At 52.2% G+C, this 14,675-nt stretch overlaps 4 protein-coding genes across 4 annotated transcripts; 2 read left to right on the plus strand and 2 right to left on the minus strand.

Annotated features, from left to right (window-relative positions):
* Positions 1-5,049: 5,049 nt before the first annotated feature.
* BO95DRAFT_222762 (uncharacterized protein) lies at positions 5,050-5,848 on the plus strand. Its single transcript, XM_025581208.1, has one exon. It carries the CDS (start codon positions 5,167-5,169, stop codon positions 5,578-5,580), a length of 414 nt encoding a protein of 137 aa, XP_025446654.1. The 5' UTR covers positions 5,050-5,166; the 3' UTR covers positions 5,581-5,848.
* Positions 5,849-6,676: 828 nt separating this feature from the next.
* Positions 6,677-8,621, plus strand: BO95DRAFT_503320 (uncharacterized protein). The gene has a single exon (XM_025591083.1). It carries the CDS (start codon positions 7,173-7,175, stop codon positions 8,334-8,336), a length of 1,164 nt encoding a protein of 387 aa, XP_025446655.1. The 5' UTR covers positions 6,677-7,172; the 3' UTR covers positions 8,337-8,621.
* A 684-nt stretch (positions 8,622-9,305) lies between these two features.
* Positions 9,306-11,097, minus strand: BO95DRAFT_327558 (DUF803 domain membrane protein; the record flags this gene model as incomplete). Its single annotated transcript, XM_025581871.1, has 2 exons — positions 9,306-10,334; positions 10,393-11,097. Coding segments are annotated over 2 exons (1,734 nt in total), but the record flags the coding sequence as incomplete, so codon positions are not given.
* A 783-nt stretch (positions 11,098-11,880) lies between these two features.
* Positions 11,881-14,365, minus strand: BO95DRAFT_438882 (putative Patatin-like serine hydrolase). Its single transcript, XM_025585609.1, has 3 exons — positions 14,061-14,365; positions 13,418-14,000; positions 11,881-13,366 (listed from the first exon to the last, which is right to left on the minus strand). Exons 1-3 carry the CDS (start codon positions 14,128-14,130, stop codon positions 12,193-12,195), a joined length of 1,827 nt encoding a protein of 608 aa, XP_025446657.1. The 5' UTR covers positions 14,131-14,365; the 3' UTR covers positions 11,881-12,192.
* Positions 14,366-14,675: the final 310 nt, after the last annotated feature.

Here is a 14,675-nt window from a genome sequence, read left to right on the forward strand (position 1 = left end):
TGCAGTGTTATTTACCTGGGGGAGGGGGAGAGGAGTGAGTCTTGGTCTGTCTCATTTTAATTCGGTTCATCAAGCTAAATTTCTGGATTAGGGGAATTTGGCCAAGGAAAGAGTGATGCTATACAAAAGCCGTTCGGTCATTCGTGTCTCTTTCTCCGCCACACACACACACATTCATACTATTCAAATGACACTATTTCGAACAGCAATGCAATGATCAAAGATAGGTTGCCGTAAGACTTTCCAACAACTCAAGATTCACAGAATTTCGCCTGTTTCATCAATAGCTTAGTTGAATAAGGAATCTTCACGCAGAAGCAAAGAATGAAAAGATGTTCATTTCACCTGGCGAGGCGGCTCCTTGGATACATCAGAAGGAGAGCTCAAGCTCGCGAGTCGGTCAAGAAAGCCCAATCCCGGGTAGTTAGGGATCATGACCCTGGCCACCATAGCAATAATTCTCCGCTTGAGAGATCAACTGGCGTTTACCATTGGCTCCACACGACCGGGGGGTGAGGTCAGAGATCGCTGGGTCTTGGTTGGTGTTTCACAAAACGAAGCTGAGAGATCTGGAGTTAATTTCCATCTTAGGTAGGTCAGCTTAAATCTTGCGGGCTCGGGCGGCTTTCCAGCCTGATTGATCTACGTCAGAATCAACGATGAATACCTGGAAGGCGGCCTCCTCGTACAAAACGAGTACCTCAATACCGTCATCTGTCTTGGATCTTCACCAGGAAGGTCGTACAGAGAGGCGACGGAAATTCTGGTGATCCTCCTTTCTAGATTGAGTACAGTACAAGATGGAACGCTAGTTCTCGTGGAATGATGGCTTTTTTGCCCCTCCGATACCGAAGTAGTAATTTCGTGCTCACGAACGACCTTTTAGCTATATTCTCCGCCGTATAGCATCGCTCGTCAACCATTAGAGCACCAACTAGTTAACTGCTCCGCACGATCCGGATGGGGGATCCATGCCCACTACGGAGTGTTGCGAACTATGAACGGAGGCGCGCGTACCATCATCAATATAGTGATCTTAATGGATCGATGGAGACGGTGAGAGGCATGAGCCGCCACCTTCTGGACTGCCAGGCCTTCATCTGAGTTGTTCTTTTGGCCATGTCTTTCCACGTTTCCCGCTCTTCATCGCATTTTTCTGAAAAGAATTGCCTCAGAAATTGAATCCGGGGTCCAGACGAATCGGTGTAAGTCACAACCCGGATTTCAGGCGTGTTCAGGCGCAAGGGCAATGAACAACGGTGACCAACAAGAGCGAGAAGCTGGAGAGAAGGACAAAAAAGTGACTCCAGGCCTCACCGCTGGTTTCATCGCGATGAGAATGACATCGAAAGTCTGATTTGGGCAAGAAGGGGGGGATCAAAGGGAGGGGGGAGGAAGACTGTCATTTGACTGACAAGCCCTATCATTCCAGCTGTCCATGCTCGGCTGATGGCGCCAGGGCTGGTGATAGGCCCGGGAAGCTTCTTCCTGCACTTGCTGCAGCACCTCCTCGCAACCCCTTGCGTGTAGATAGTGGAGAAGAGGTGCAGCGACGATGTCCCACTTGGGCGGCCCAACCCCACCTTTCTTTTGTTGTTGCTGCTTGCTGTTCGGTCACTGGCCTATGAATTATTCTCGACGGACTCAGAGGTACTGTACGGATAGCGCGCCTCCATTGTTCGAACAAGGTCTTGTCTTTCTTTTGCTTCCTTTCTCCCCTCTTTCTTTCTTTCTTTCTTTCTTCTTTTCCACCCTCCATGACTCGTGGTGGTGGGAGCAATGAAGAATGAAGCTGACAGGTCAGGGACAAATGTCGTACAGGAAGTGGATGAGAAGACGTGGTCCTCAGTAGGAGTGGTGGTGGCGGAGGTGGAGGTGTAGAGTAGAGATGACGGAAGGGGGGAGGGGGGAGTGTGCCCTTCCCACTGAAAGCTCTCACGTTCTTTCTTCTTGATCTGCCTTCTCTACCTCGAGAATCAAACGAATCTTTGTTGCTGCTCTTCTTGTACTGTTCAGCGCGTCTACCAAATTAGCTTTGCACTTCCTTCTCGAACGTTCCAGATTACTGTAACATTCCACCGTTTCTCTCTTCTGTCAAGTCTGTTGCTGCCTCGTGTTCATGTGCTCTGATCTCGATTGCTGATTACCGGAATAGAGAAAACATCATCCAGCATACCACATGCTTCAGCTTACATCCAAGTCAAAACATGGCCTTCCTGCCGGCAATTATGCAGGTATAGGGCGGAGGGGAGCTTCACTGTATGCACATCGAAAAAGCACAATGCGCTGCGCGGTCCGTGTTGAGTCTGACACGAACTATGGACGATGTGTGGGATGAAGAGGATGATCCTGTGGAGATAAGTCCAGGGCTAAAATTATGATCAACCTGTTGATGCGAACTGCAGTCTGTATTGTACCTACTTACACAGTAGGTACTACCCTACCAAAGCTCTGACAACTTGACTACAACCCTGTCAAGTTTTCCTAGAGACTAGGTTCGAGAGACAGCTGAGAATTAAGATGTCAGTGAAATACCATCAGACCCCGGTTATTATCCCGTGTCAGGTATCATTATAAGTACTCCGTACGGAGTTAAACCTCAAATGATGGGACAATCAAAGGCCGAGAGGGAACCAAGAGGGAAGGGAAGGGGAGTCTGCTACGGACGGGCCGACTCCCGCAGCCGTCGTACATACATACTTACATACAAGGTTACATACCAACTTACCTACCTGCGGGGTCCAGCCCGGTTAATACCTATGTACATACTCATTCGTAGGTATAGTCACCTTTATACTCTCCCGATTCGGAGAATTGGCCTGCGTAGGACAAGATATAGATAGGAGATAGTAATATAGTCCCAACTGGGAATCAATCTTCCCCAACAATATAGCAAAAGAGCGGAATAAGACAAATTGAGAGAGAGAAAGAGAGGGAAACAAATGAGAAATGAATAGGGGGATGCAGAACAACACTCATTCCCAGTTCAAGGGATCCGTTCGGAGTTACAGGGAGGATTTAACCATAGGCACTAAGAGGCAGGCATACAATAGTGCCGTTACGTAAGTAAGTGTCAAAGCAAATCAGTTTGACCTCAAGTATTCTCCCAGTTGGCAGGCATCCTAGCCGCCTGTCATTAGCAGGCAGAGGTAGTTAGCATCAGCAGCATCAATCAGCATCATTCATTCTCACTACTACAGACTATTATTGTATCTTCCCACCGTCAGCGGTCCAGCCCAGGGATCATTGATGGCTCTGCGCTAAGTCTGCGCCTGATCAAGCTTGGAGGCTTTTTTAGTTCATTTAGTTCGGTCCATTTAGCTTGATGGGCTAAAGATTTCCATCCAGTGCACACACCAATGATCTCTTCCGATCCCCACCATTAATTCATCTCGGCCTACTCCCTCTCTTTCAGTAGTTTCCCCTCCCCCCTCTCCCCGCCCCCCCCACTTCATTGGAAATTCCAATCAGCCAGATGGTTGGCAATTGACATTTCACCATTGACACTCACTGACTGTGACACACTGACAGAAAAGAAAGACTAACATACTAGCGGCTCACTAAAAAGTGAACGGGCTCAACGGAGTCAACCGCCGGCCCCTTCAGCATCCGGGCCTATCCCTGCCACGCTAGGACGAACTGCGTAAATGCACGGGGATCAAATCAGATCAATCACGGCCGGGGATCGCGCGCCGTCTTGCTCATTCGATGCACCATTCAGGACGAAAAGGCTTGGGGCTGATTCGTGATGACCGGTCCGGCTGTGTCTCGCTTTCCTCGAAGGTGAGGAATTATTCCGGGTGCAGATGTGGGGAACGAATTCGACTCATTCGCTGCTGTCCTCCTATGAGTGCGTAAGTTACACTCTAGTACGATAGCCCAAGGATTCTTCTACTTTCAAGATTAATCTCCTTCCTAGGATGTAGCTTTGGGTCGATTCAGTCGGACTGGTCACTGGCGTAAGTAAGGACTATACTGACCAGACTCAGTACTAATTAACTTTTAGGAAGGTTGCGTTGGGCTAGCCATGATTTTACCTGTCAAATCCTCGGCTGTACCTGCAGCTGCCATGCAAGCGCAAGCAACGAACCACCCTTCCAGGTTGCCTCGCGCCTAGTCTAAGAATTCTTCAGCTGTCTGACAATTCTTCTCCGTACCCTACAGACTTCCAGCCGGATGCACAACAGTGCAGCTCCGACGATGACTAGCACGGGTGGGGGAACTGACCGGGAGCTCCGACTTTCTCCTTCCTCCCTCCCTCATTTTCCATCCGCCCATCCGGGGCTGAGAGGGTTCGAGCCGAGGCCATCGATAACGAACTAGCAAGTAATAACCCCCTTCACTGTCTGAAGACCCCTTCGGGGGGGGGAAGGGCAAAGACAAATCTCCGCCTGCAGTGCGACCTATGCATTAACTTACTGATAGGCGATGCGGGAATAACCGATCAAGAGAACGGATTCCATCTGAATTCTTTGTTCCGACCGGACAATTTGCACCACCACCACATCATTCTCGTATCATCAATCTCATAATCAACTTCAAGTACTACCGTACTCTCCGGCCTCAGAAGACACGAATACCGTGCGGATCATCGAGTCGAGAAGGGTTAGGGAATGGCCCCCAAGGACGTCAGCTCCGAGCAGGGACTAATTTTACTCCATTCGTCCACCGGCCGGCGCTTACAATACCTGATTTCGCGCAGGGATTCAATGACCGGAATGTTAGTCGATTTTTGCAATGATACTGCGGCCTATCTTTGCGATTGGCTCTACTTACTGAGTATTCCTCCTGCCCTTTCCGTATTTGTTCGGCACTTGTCGAAAGCGCCCAGAAGTCCTCGATCCCATCGACCGACCATAACAACCCAGCTCAGACCGAGTCGCCTTTCTTCGTCCATCCGTGTCCGACTACGAGGGCCGCCATGGCTATAACCAATGAGCCAATCAAAGGCCGTCTACGGCCTTAAGATATGTTTCTACTGTTCTTTGGGGCGAGACGGGTAAATCCTTCATCATCTGATGATCCGAAGTCGCTTTTCGGTGGTGGAGGGCGGGCTGCACGCAGTAATTAACCTTACATTGCATGTTCCGGCGAGTTACCCGTGCACGATCGACTGCGCAGGTGGTCTGCCTTGCGTTAGATTAGTGGAGGACCAGGGAATTGCGGATGTGGGATCCTGCTCGCCATCTTCTTGCTCACTGGCTTTCTTTCTTCCCTTCTTTCTTTCTTACTGTGGTCTTTTTCCCAGATCCCAAGAATAATTCTACAGAGCAAGATATGCTTACTTTCCACTCTGGTAATCCTGAGCGATCTGGATTCGATACACAGGGGGCCTTGCCTGGGCCAATTGCGACCTTTCGATCCAGAATATTATACGGCATGTCACGATGGCATCATCCCATACCCCAAGAAGAGGGTGTCACAGACACACTGAGAGGTGCAACACATACATGGTGGCGATGGTCGGCCACCGGGCTGAGGATCCATGTCCCCGCGACACGGACCCCTTCTCCTCTTTTCCCCCCCCCCGTTGTTCATCCAAGAACAGCATCTGAGCTACCTATATTAGGGGACAATTAAGACTCTTCGGATTGGCCAAGTTTGATCATGCATTGATTGGCAGCAGAGGCAACCACGTATGTGCTGGCAAGGACATCTACTAAATCTTTCTCTCTCTCCCCCTCCATCTGATATTTTTCCCTCTTATTCTTGATTTTCTTTCTTTTTGTCTTTTGCCCCTTTTTTTTTCTTTTTTTTTTTTCTCTCTTTCTTCTCCCTTCCGTCTTTCATTTCTTGCCTTGCACCCGTCTACCGTTGATACCGGCAGCCGGAGAACATGGCTGGCTGTTGCAGTGCCTTCAATTGAATGACTGGCTGACTGACCGCTTTTCTTCTATGCCATCCTTGCCGCTCCTCGCGCGTCTGTGCCAGGGTCGGTTTCAGCTGCAACGACCCGTGATGCATATGCGGACGCAGGGTTGGGTTGGCCGGTTTGCGAGGACAAGTCGCTAGCATACCCGGAGGTGGTGTTGGGGATGTCGTTTCTGTACTCCCCCGCTAGGATTCTTTTGATCTCTTCAGTTTGTGACCCTTTGCACAACTGTCGAGGATTGAGCTACAGCACGTAGTGGAGTAGTGTGTGCACATTCCAAGGTGACATACATATGTATGTCACTTCCATAGCGGCCGATCCACGGCCCCTCTCTGAAGGGGACGATCTGCCCCTAATTATAGCTTGTCCAGCTGATCAATGGTGATTGAAGTCGACCATCCATCAGCCATTCATCCTTCCATCCCTTGATTACACCACTGGCCGCCCACCCAGCCACGCATTCGCCTCGCTTCACCGTCTTTCTGCTGCTGCTGCTGCCGCCGCCGCCGCTCTGGAATGCGTGCGTTGTGCGCCGTGAAGCAGGATTGATTGGAGTATTAAGATAATGGCGAAGAGGAAGTCCCTCTTTGTCAATTGCCATCTTAGCACGCATTCTGATTGGAGGTAGACTCAGGCAGTGAGGTAGTGTCGCGCTGCGATGCGATGTACTGTAACTTTATTGCTATCTGGAAAATGATTGCATCAGTGCTGCCCACGGTCAGTGATATATAGATCACAACTGTGTTAGTACATCTGAGTAGAAAGGTTGTATTTTTTTTGTTTTGTTTTGTTTTTTTTTTTTTTTGCCCACCTTGAATCATGTTGAGCATGTGCATACTATGAAGGGAAGAATGACCCATTTCGTACTCATTCTCCTCATCTCAGTACCAGTAGGCAAAAAGTTGATTCCCATCATTCCCATTGTACAGTAAGTCAACGATAACGACCTAGCCAGCTTATCGATAAGCCCCGACCCGCCCCCAATCATCACATGACTACATCCCTCCCTCTCCGCCTACGCAACCAACTGCATCCATGGATCGTAAACAAAAACATTCTTTTTCATTTTGAAACCTTCGACACCTAATCGACAAACCACCAAAGTCTGAACGACAAAAGCTTCCAGCCCCCCTCAACTTACAGCCGACAGAATATACCCCACGCGTACTTGATTCTGCAGAGAAGGAAACCCCCAAATCTAGCCAATCTGCGCCTTCTCTCGGGAAGTAGCAGAAATCAAAAAGCGCAACTTGCAAGGGAGGGGAGGGGTTCCGGCCTTCAAAAAAAAAGATAAGAGACAATGCCACCACCACCACTCTCCAAGGGATCCACATACAATCCGAACCCACAACCTCGAGCCCGCTTTTTCGACGTCTTCAACTCCGCCTCGACGGGTCATCAGGTTGCCGATGGCGGCGGCGCCCGCGGGCGCGAATGGCGGATCACCCGGCAGGAGAAACTGGCGCGGCAGTTTGGGTCCATGGATGGGGATTGCACTTCTTCGCCTGTCTTGACACCTGTTGCTGCTGCTGCGGAGGGAATAGGGGATGAGGGTGGGGAGGAGGAGGAGGCGGGGAGGGGAGAGTGGGTGTTTGCTGCTGCTGCTCATTCGGATTCTGTTTGCTCTGGGAACAACAACAACAGCAGCAGCAACATCAACAGCAACTACTCCAACAACGTCGGTGCGGGGTCGCACTTTGCTGCTCAGAAGCACTCGCAATTGCGCTCGGCGCATAATGGGCCGAGACATGTCCAATTGGGGGTTCGGGCTTCCTCCTCATCGACATCAACGGGCCAGATGGATATACGAAATATGCTTGGTGGGCAGGTTCGCAAACGAGGATACCCTGAGGCTGTGAGTGATGGCTGTGGTGGTGGTCAATCCAGAGCAATTGGGATGAAGAAAGCGAAGGTGCAGACGCAGTATAGCCTTGACTGGGCTACAGAGATAGCATCGGCAGCAGCAGCAGTAACGACGACAACAGCAACAAAAGGAGATGTATCTGCGCTACCCCTCATACCCACTTCCTTCAAGCCTCATCCCACACCTACACCTTCCATCACCTCGACGACCACGACCACGACCACGATCAAGAAATCAACAACACCAACACTTCCCTCAAAGACATCTGCAACGACCCCATCTACCTCATGCGAAACTATACCGCCATCCCTGCATATCGAACCCATGAACAACAAAAAGATCTTCAGCTCCCTCACCATCCACATCAACGGCCAAACAACCCCTCTCATCTCCGACCACGCTCTCAAGCGCCTCCTAGTCTCTCAAGGAGCTACCCTTAGCCTCTCCCTCTCTCGGAAGATCACGCATGTCATCATTGGAGTCCCCAATGCGGGACCGGGCAACGGCGGCGCGGGAGGTGGACTCGCCGCTAGCAAGATCCAGAACGAGCTCCAGCGCGGAGGATGGAAGGGGGTGAAGATTGTAGGGGTCCAGTGGTAAGTTTGCCTGCCCCCCTTTACGCCCCTCGCATATGCCACCCTGTCTTTCAACAGGACAGGGGAATCCGAGTTAGGAAAGGTGTAAGCAGTAAGTTAGGTAAGTAGGAAATACCCGTGCTGATTGAGACAAAAAATAGGGCTTTGGATAGTATCAAGGCTGGGAAGCGGCTCGTAGAAGGTAGGTATGCGGTTCAGTTAGGAGGGAGGCAGAAGAGTGTGCTTGGGTTCTGCTCCTCGTCATCTGCGGCAGTGACACCGACACCTGCAGAGGGCGTATGATGCATACATACACAATTGCTCCTGCAAGACATTTCCAACATTGACATTGACATCGACTACGACTCCATTCACCACTTGACTTTGAAAGATACCCACCCCATGCTGCAATTTGCGCGCCATCCTCACCAGGCCATCATACATTTGCACAAGCTTATCACGATAATGCGTTAATCTCAACAAGGATCAAACACGTACACACATACATACATTAATATATCCAAATCCTCATATATACATTATCGAGTTCATCAGTCATCATTTATATCATATATCATACCATTTGGCTCAGTTCTTAGATAAATGCCCCCTTCTTCCCTGGAAGACCTCCACTCCCTCCGCCACTGCTCCGTCCTGATTGATGTCTCCGCCAGCCCTCGCTGCTACCTCCTATCCCGCTCCCGCGGGTCGGCGGGGACGAGACGAATGTTCCCGCGCTACTGTCGGACTCGCGTCGTAACCCCGCCATTCCGATTGGCGCGTATGGATCAGCCAGCGGTTCTTCATCGGGCAGAGGGGGCAGCGGGTTCACGCGCAGTCGTGCCGGATACAGTGATTCGCTGGAGAATATGCGATGCGATTCAAGAGAGTCGGCTCGGTGGGATTGACCCGATGGCAACGGGTCCAGTCCGTCGTTCCAGATATCGTCGTCATCATAAGCACTGCCCAGGGCCTTCTCGTCCAGGTCATCCGATCTCGAATCCCCTCGCACCAGGCCAAGTCGTTCTTCCTCAGTTGCGCCCGACGAGCGGTGATAGTGGTGATGGAGGCCGCTCTGCCGTGAAACAGGACGAGCCGCAACAGGTTCGGGGCTACCGGCTTTCATTCGTCCGAGGACACTGGTGAACGAAAATTGCCGTTCAGCGCCTCCGTGCGGAGGGGGACTCGGAGGAGGAAGAGGGCGATTGTGATTCTCAGTATCGACCGATGACTTGATGGAACGGCCGTCTCGGCCGGCATAGTGAGTATCGGGGTATTTGCGGATTGATTCCATGGCCTTTAGCGACACGGGATTAGCCTCCGAGAGATGCAACGGCTCTTTGTGTAGCGGTTGCCACGTCGGGTGGAAAATACTGTTCGCGCGTGAGCGGAGGTCATCTAGGAATGAATTGTTGCTCTGTGTCGTAGTCGGTCGGGGCGGTTCATCGTCCTCCTCATCCTCGCATTTCGACTCCTCTGGCACGCGGGCCATACCCAGCGGTGGAAGTGGATGGTGACGGACGGACGGGGTGCGTGTGCGAGCTGCCATGGTGGGACCCTCGCCGAGAACAGTCTTGCGCCGGCGTAGTCCATCCCATTCAACGATCTCATTCTCGGCCAGCGGAGTGCGTAGGTCCTCCTGGCGGTCGTGATAATAGCGGCGGGCTTCTTCGGCCTCCATGGTCCGGCGTGGGGTAGAAATGCGGCGGATGATGGCAGCGGCGCCGCGGATGGAGTCGGCCTTGGGCTCGAATTCGTGTTCTTCCTGCGTCGCAACCTCGCGGACCTGGTCCAAATCGCCCTTGAAAACGGCAGCATCGGGGACATCTTTGGCAGATTTGGATAGCTGCAGCAAGACCACGCCTGCGCAGATCTGTAGGAACCCGAGGACGACGGTGACGATTTCTTTGACAGAGCCGTGGAAGCCCTGGAACAAAACGGCGGAGGTGACGATGGTTGCGCTGGTGAAGAAGACGTAGTAGGTCGGAGTAACGAGGGCAGCATTGAAGATATTCAGTGCTTTCTGTATTCGGTCAGCAGACATTCACCTTGGGCAGGTGGGCGAGAGGAAGAGCACACACATTTAGATAAATGATTTCTGTCAAAAGCGTTGCTATCACAAACACCAACAGAACATACAAGAACCATTCCTTGAACTGCGACTCCCCATTGATCTGCGCCAGAATGGCCGAGCCCAGCCCCTGTGTCGCAACAACGCTCAGCCCCCCAATCAGCGAGCAGATACTGAGATACACGAACATGGACTTTTTCCCGTATCGCGGCCCCAGGTATAGTGCGACGAAGGTACACCCGACGATGATCACCCCGGCATAGGACAGAAACCCGGGGGTGATCACATAGTGTTTCATCTCCTGTATATCGCTGACGGACGACTGCTCGGGCGCATTGAGCGGGATCACCACGGAGCCAATAATGCAGCAGAAACAGCCGACCTTGCCGACGAAGCTGAGGCGTTCCTTGAGGAAGATGGCGGAGAGGATGGTACACACGACGACGGTGAGCGCGCCCAGCGGGGTTACCAGGATCGCATCAACGAACGCATAGGCTACGAAATTGCAGATCTCGCCGACGATCATGAGGGTCATCCCCCCCCACCAGTAGAGGTTCTTGAGGTAGCCGTACCCCTCGCCGGCCTCTTCGTTGTATTTGACATTGGCGCGGAGGAGGCCGATCTTCTTGAGGACGAAAGAGGTGCCGATGAAGAAGCCGGAAGCGACGGCGAGGCAGATACCGACGACTTTGTAGGAGGCGGGTCGCGAGGAAGAGGAGGAAGAGGCGGCGGAAGTAGTTGTTTCTCGTGCGGCCAAGAGGGCGGCTGTTGTGGTGTAGTTGTAGAGCGCTGTCATCGCTGCGGCGGTTGTCGTGGCAGCCATGATGATCGAGAAGAGGGCGGGAGAAAGATAAGGGAATGGGAAAGAAAGCGGTTCAGAGCGGAGAGAACCACATAGAGATGGGAGATGGGAGATGGGAGATGGAGAGAGAGAGAGAGAGAGAGAGAGAGAGAGAGAGGTGAATTGATGAAGACACACTGCCAGCAGTGAATGACTGAAATGGTGGTACCTAGTCAGCAGACAACCCCTTTTTCTTTCTTTTCCAATTGACCCTGCGCCTTTCCTGTGTATGGTCTCAGGCTGAGGTTGGGAGCAGGAAGGAAGTCGGGGCGAAAAAGAAAGATCGAATATAATTAGACGGCGCTAAAGAGCGTGGGAAAAGAGCGTGGGAAAAGAGCGTGGGAAAGACGGTGGCTGAGTTGCGACAACACCGGAATGTGGAGTGAGCCGGTGGGTGGGAATGTGTCAGGTTGATCACATAAACATTCTAATCTACTTGTCAAAAACTGGGGCTGTCTGGACTCTGGATACAAAAGAGCAGGAGCGATGTAGTAAGTAAATAAGTAAAGTTGCAGTGATGTTGATAGATATCCGTGAGTCAAATTTGTGGTCGTTGTAAGATAGACCGTCAGAAAATAATAAAAACAAAGAGAGAGAGGCTGGGGAAGCACAAGGAAAGGTTGAGCTGCACGTGCAGCGGGTCTGTCTGTCTGTCATTTACGTACAGTACAGTACATACTTCACTTACTCGATACCTTAATTACAAGTACAACATGACCTCTCAACAGATCTGGACAGATCTGGACAGATGTGGAAATATAATAGGAAATTCATTCACTCATTAGGGTATCCTTCGATTCAATATCATCAAGTCAAGTCCTCAGTCAAACTCCTCTCTCTGGCCTCCTTTTCCTCCAATATGCTTTCGACGGGACTTCTTCGGGTATCCTGACACCATAACGTCAGCAGCCCCCCCTCTTTCTCCATTCCACAGAGTATTAGGCAGGTCATGTCATAGAATCATCTCCCTCATCGAACATGATAACTCGGTTTCCGCTGCTTGTTCACCACGGGGGGTTCATCCATAGGATATGGCGGTCGGGTCTTCCCGCCCGCCCCGGAATATCCGTGGCCACTATTTGTCATCATCGGAGGCATCACTGTCGGCATCGGCATGGGAATTCCCCCAAGTTCACTGGGATGGTCAGGATAAGGAATGGGAGTTTTCGGGGGCACGGGTGGAGGCATTTCTTCCCCGTTATGATGCGACGGCAGCTCGAAACTAGGCCGCGAAGATTCATGGGGACTTGGACTGGCCAGATCACTGCCTGAGCCACGCGCTGGGGACCCTAGAACTGCATCGTGCGGCGTCGGATGCGCAGGGAGTGTATCATCGGTCGCCGTCATCGGTCGTAAAACAAAATCGCCAGGCAATTCGGCGGGCAATTCCACCGCCATCGGATGGGGCAACGGAGGCTGCACCGACAGGACGGGACTGCCCAGGATGGAACTGGTCTCCTCGACTGCCTCATTCCCTCCAGTCGCCGCTGCATGGTCGGCCAGTCGTCGATGCTGTCGGTTGATTTTGGCAAACTTGACCCCTGCATCGAGGATCTGTCGCTTTACTTCTGGTCGAGTCAGATAGCGCCTTGTATTAGTGCTGATGTCCGCCAGGCGATTCCACTCGTTCATGCCGAACTCGCCTACCCCGACCTCAACATTCAATCGGTAATAGTTGTCCTGGCTCACGTTGCGCTTCGAAAGATGGTCGCGCAGCATGGCCACATGAATGTCTTCACAGCCCTCGATTTTGGCGATCAGTCGCCGACGTGCCTCCGCGAACGAGCCCAGCGCATCCCCGAAGAAATCCTCCCACCACTCGTGTTGGCGGTTGTTCGTGCCGGGCGGTCGCTTGCCGGTGCCGACGCTGACGAACACACCTACTTCACGGCCCGGCCACTCGTTCACCGTCGCTTCGTCCAATACCTGTGGCGCCGGATTATAGGTGCCGGCCCCTTCATCAATGAACACGTGTTGGCCGATCTGGATCGGCTTGAAAGCCATTCCGGTGGCCGAGGTGGCCCGACCAGCCTGCCAGATTGTACAATTGAACTCGGGCGGGGGCTCTTTGCGGGAATCGTATGAACGGAGCATGACAGACGACCCATTTCGGGTAGTACCTTTGTAGAGAGCGGTGACCGCGCTAAAGAAGTCAGTAGAGTCCATATGATAGTGGGAGCGCAAGAGGCCATACGTTTTGGTTCGATATTCCCGACTGTCATACAATAACGCATCCGGGTTTCCCCACCGCAAGCCGTTCACAAATGTAGAATTGCGATGACTGTTGTGACCGGACGAATGTGCCGTACTGGTGGTGCTGAAACTAGCGCGACTACCCGAGCGCTGCGGAATGGTGATCGCATTGGGGCTATAAGGGGCACCGGCGAGTGAATTTCGCGCGCTGCCGGGGGTCATGTCGTTCCCCTCGGCCTCGAAAACGGTATGTTCACGGACGCATTCGCGAATGGCCTCTTCGAGTCTGGAGGCCTTGAACAAGGTGGAGCGAAATGGGATGCCGGCAATGGTTTTGTCGGTTTCGAAGACCCGGCGGGTCATGCGCACATAGACTTCCTTGCAGGTTTCGAGGTCAAGGCGGAGACGGCCCAACATGAGGGCAATGAGACCGCCGGTTCCGGTACCAACGATCAGATCAAAATGGTCGCATGGTTTGGGAATCTCCTCACGACGAGGTGCCTTTCCTTCGCATTCAACGTAGACACGGTACATGAGTTCTTGGAGGATAATGAGCATGGAATAGCCCCGGACGCCGCCACCATCTGAGTGTTGAGAGCATAAGAGTTAGTATGGAAAGTAAGAGCCGGAGATAAATGCCCTACCTAGCGAGAGGATCCTCAAGGGAGGACCCTTGGTGGTATCCTTGCGGCGGAGATTGACGGAGTAATCCATGACCCCGCGGGGTTGAGACACGCACGATCAGGCGGAAATGGTTGTGGTTGTAGGCAGTAGAGGAGAAAAGTAGTGCTCCGGAGGATCCTGGTGAGATGGCACAGAAATGAAAGTAGACAAGTGCTGACCGAAGATTGGATGAAAGATCCTGGTGGGAGAGTGACAGATAGTGTTTTTTTTCTTCTCTGTCTCAGCCTCTGGCGGCAAGAAGCGAGGAATGGAGTGAAGAATGGAGAATGACTACAAAATGATTACTCCGGAACGAACGGTGATGGCATGAACGGCTGATGCCGGCTGCTGCGCCACGCCCCGCTGAGATAATCAGTTGGGAATCAGAGAAGACACGAGCGGGTCTTGTAGGGCAGATAAACCGTCATCTGATTGGTCTCATGCAGGGTGCCGTGCAGGTGGCGGTGCAAAAGAGAAAAAGTGGAACCGTGCGTATTTCAAGGTTGCCATACGGACTGCCTTCACTGGGCTGCCTACCTAAAGGTACCTGACGTAATGAGCCCAATTGGGCAAACACTACGGCGGGGAGTACCTTA

The sequence above is a fragment of the Aspergillus brunneoviolaceus genome (assembly GCF_003184695.1).
Source record: "Aspergillus brunneoviolaceus CBS 621.78 unplaced genomic scaffold BO95scaffold_6, whole genome shotgun sequence".
In the NCBI taxonomy this organism is placed as follows: Eukaryota; Fungi; Ascomycota; class Eurotiomycetes; order Eurotiales; family Aspergillaceae; genus Aspergillus; species Aspergillus brunneoviolaceus.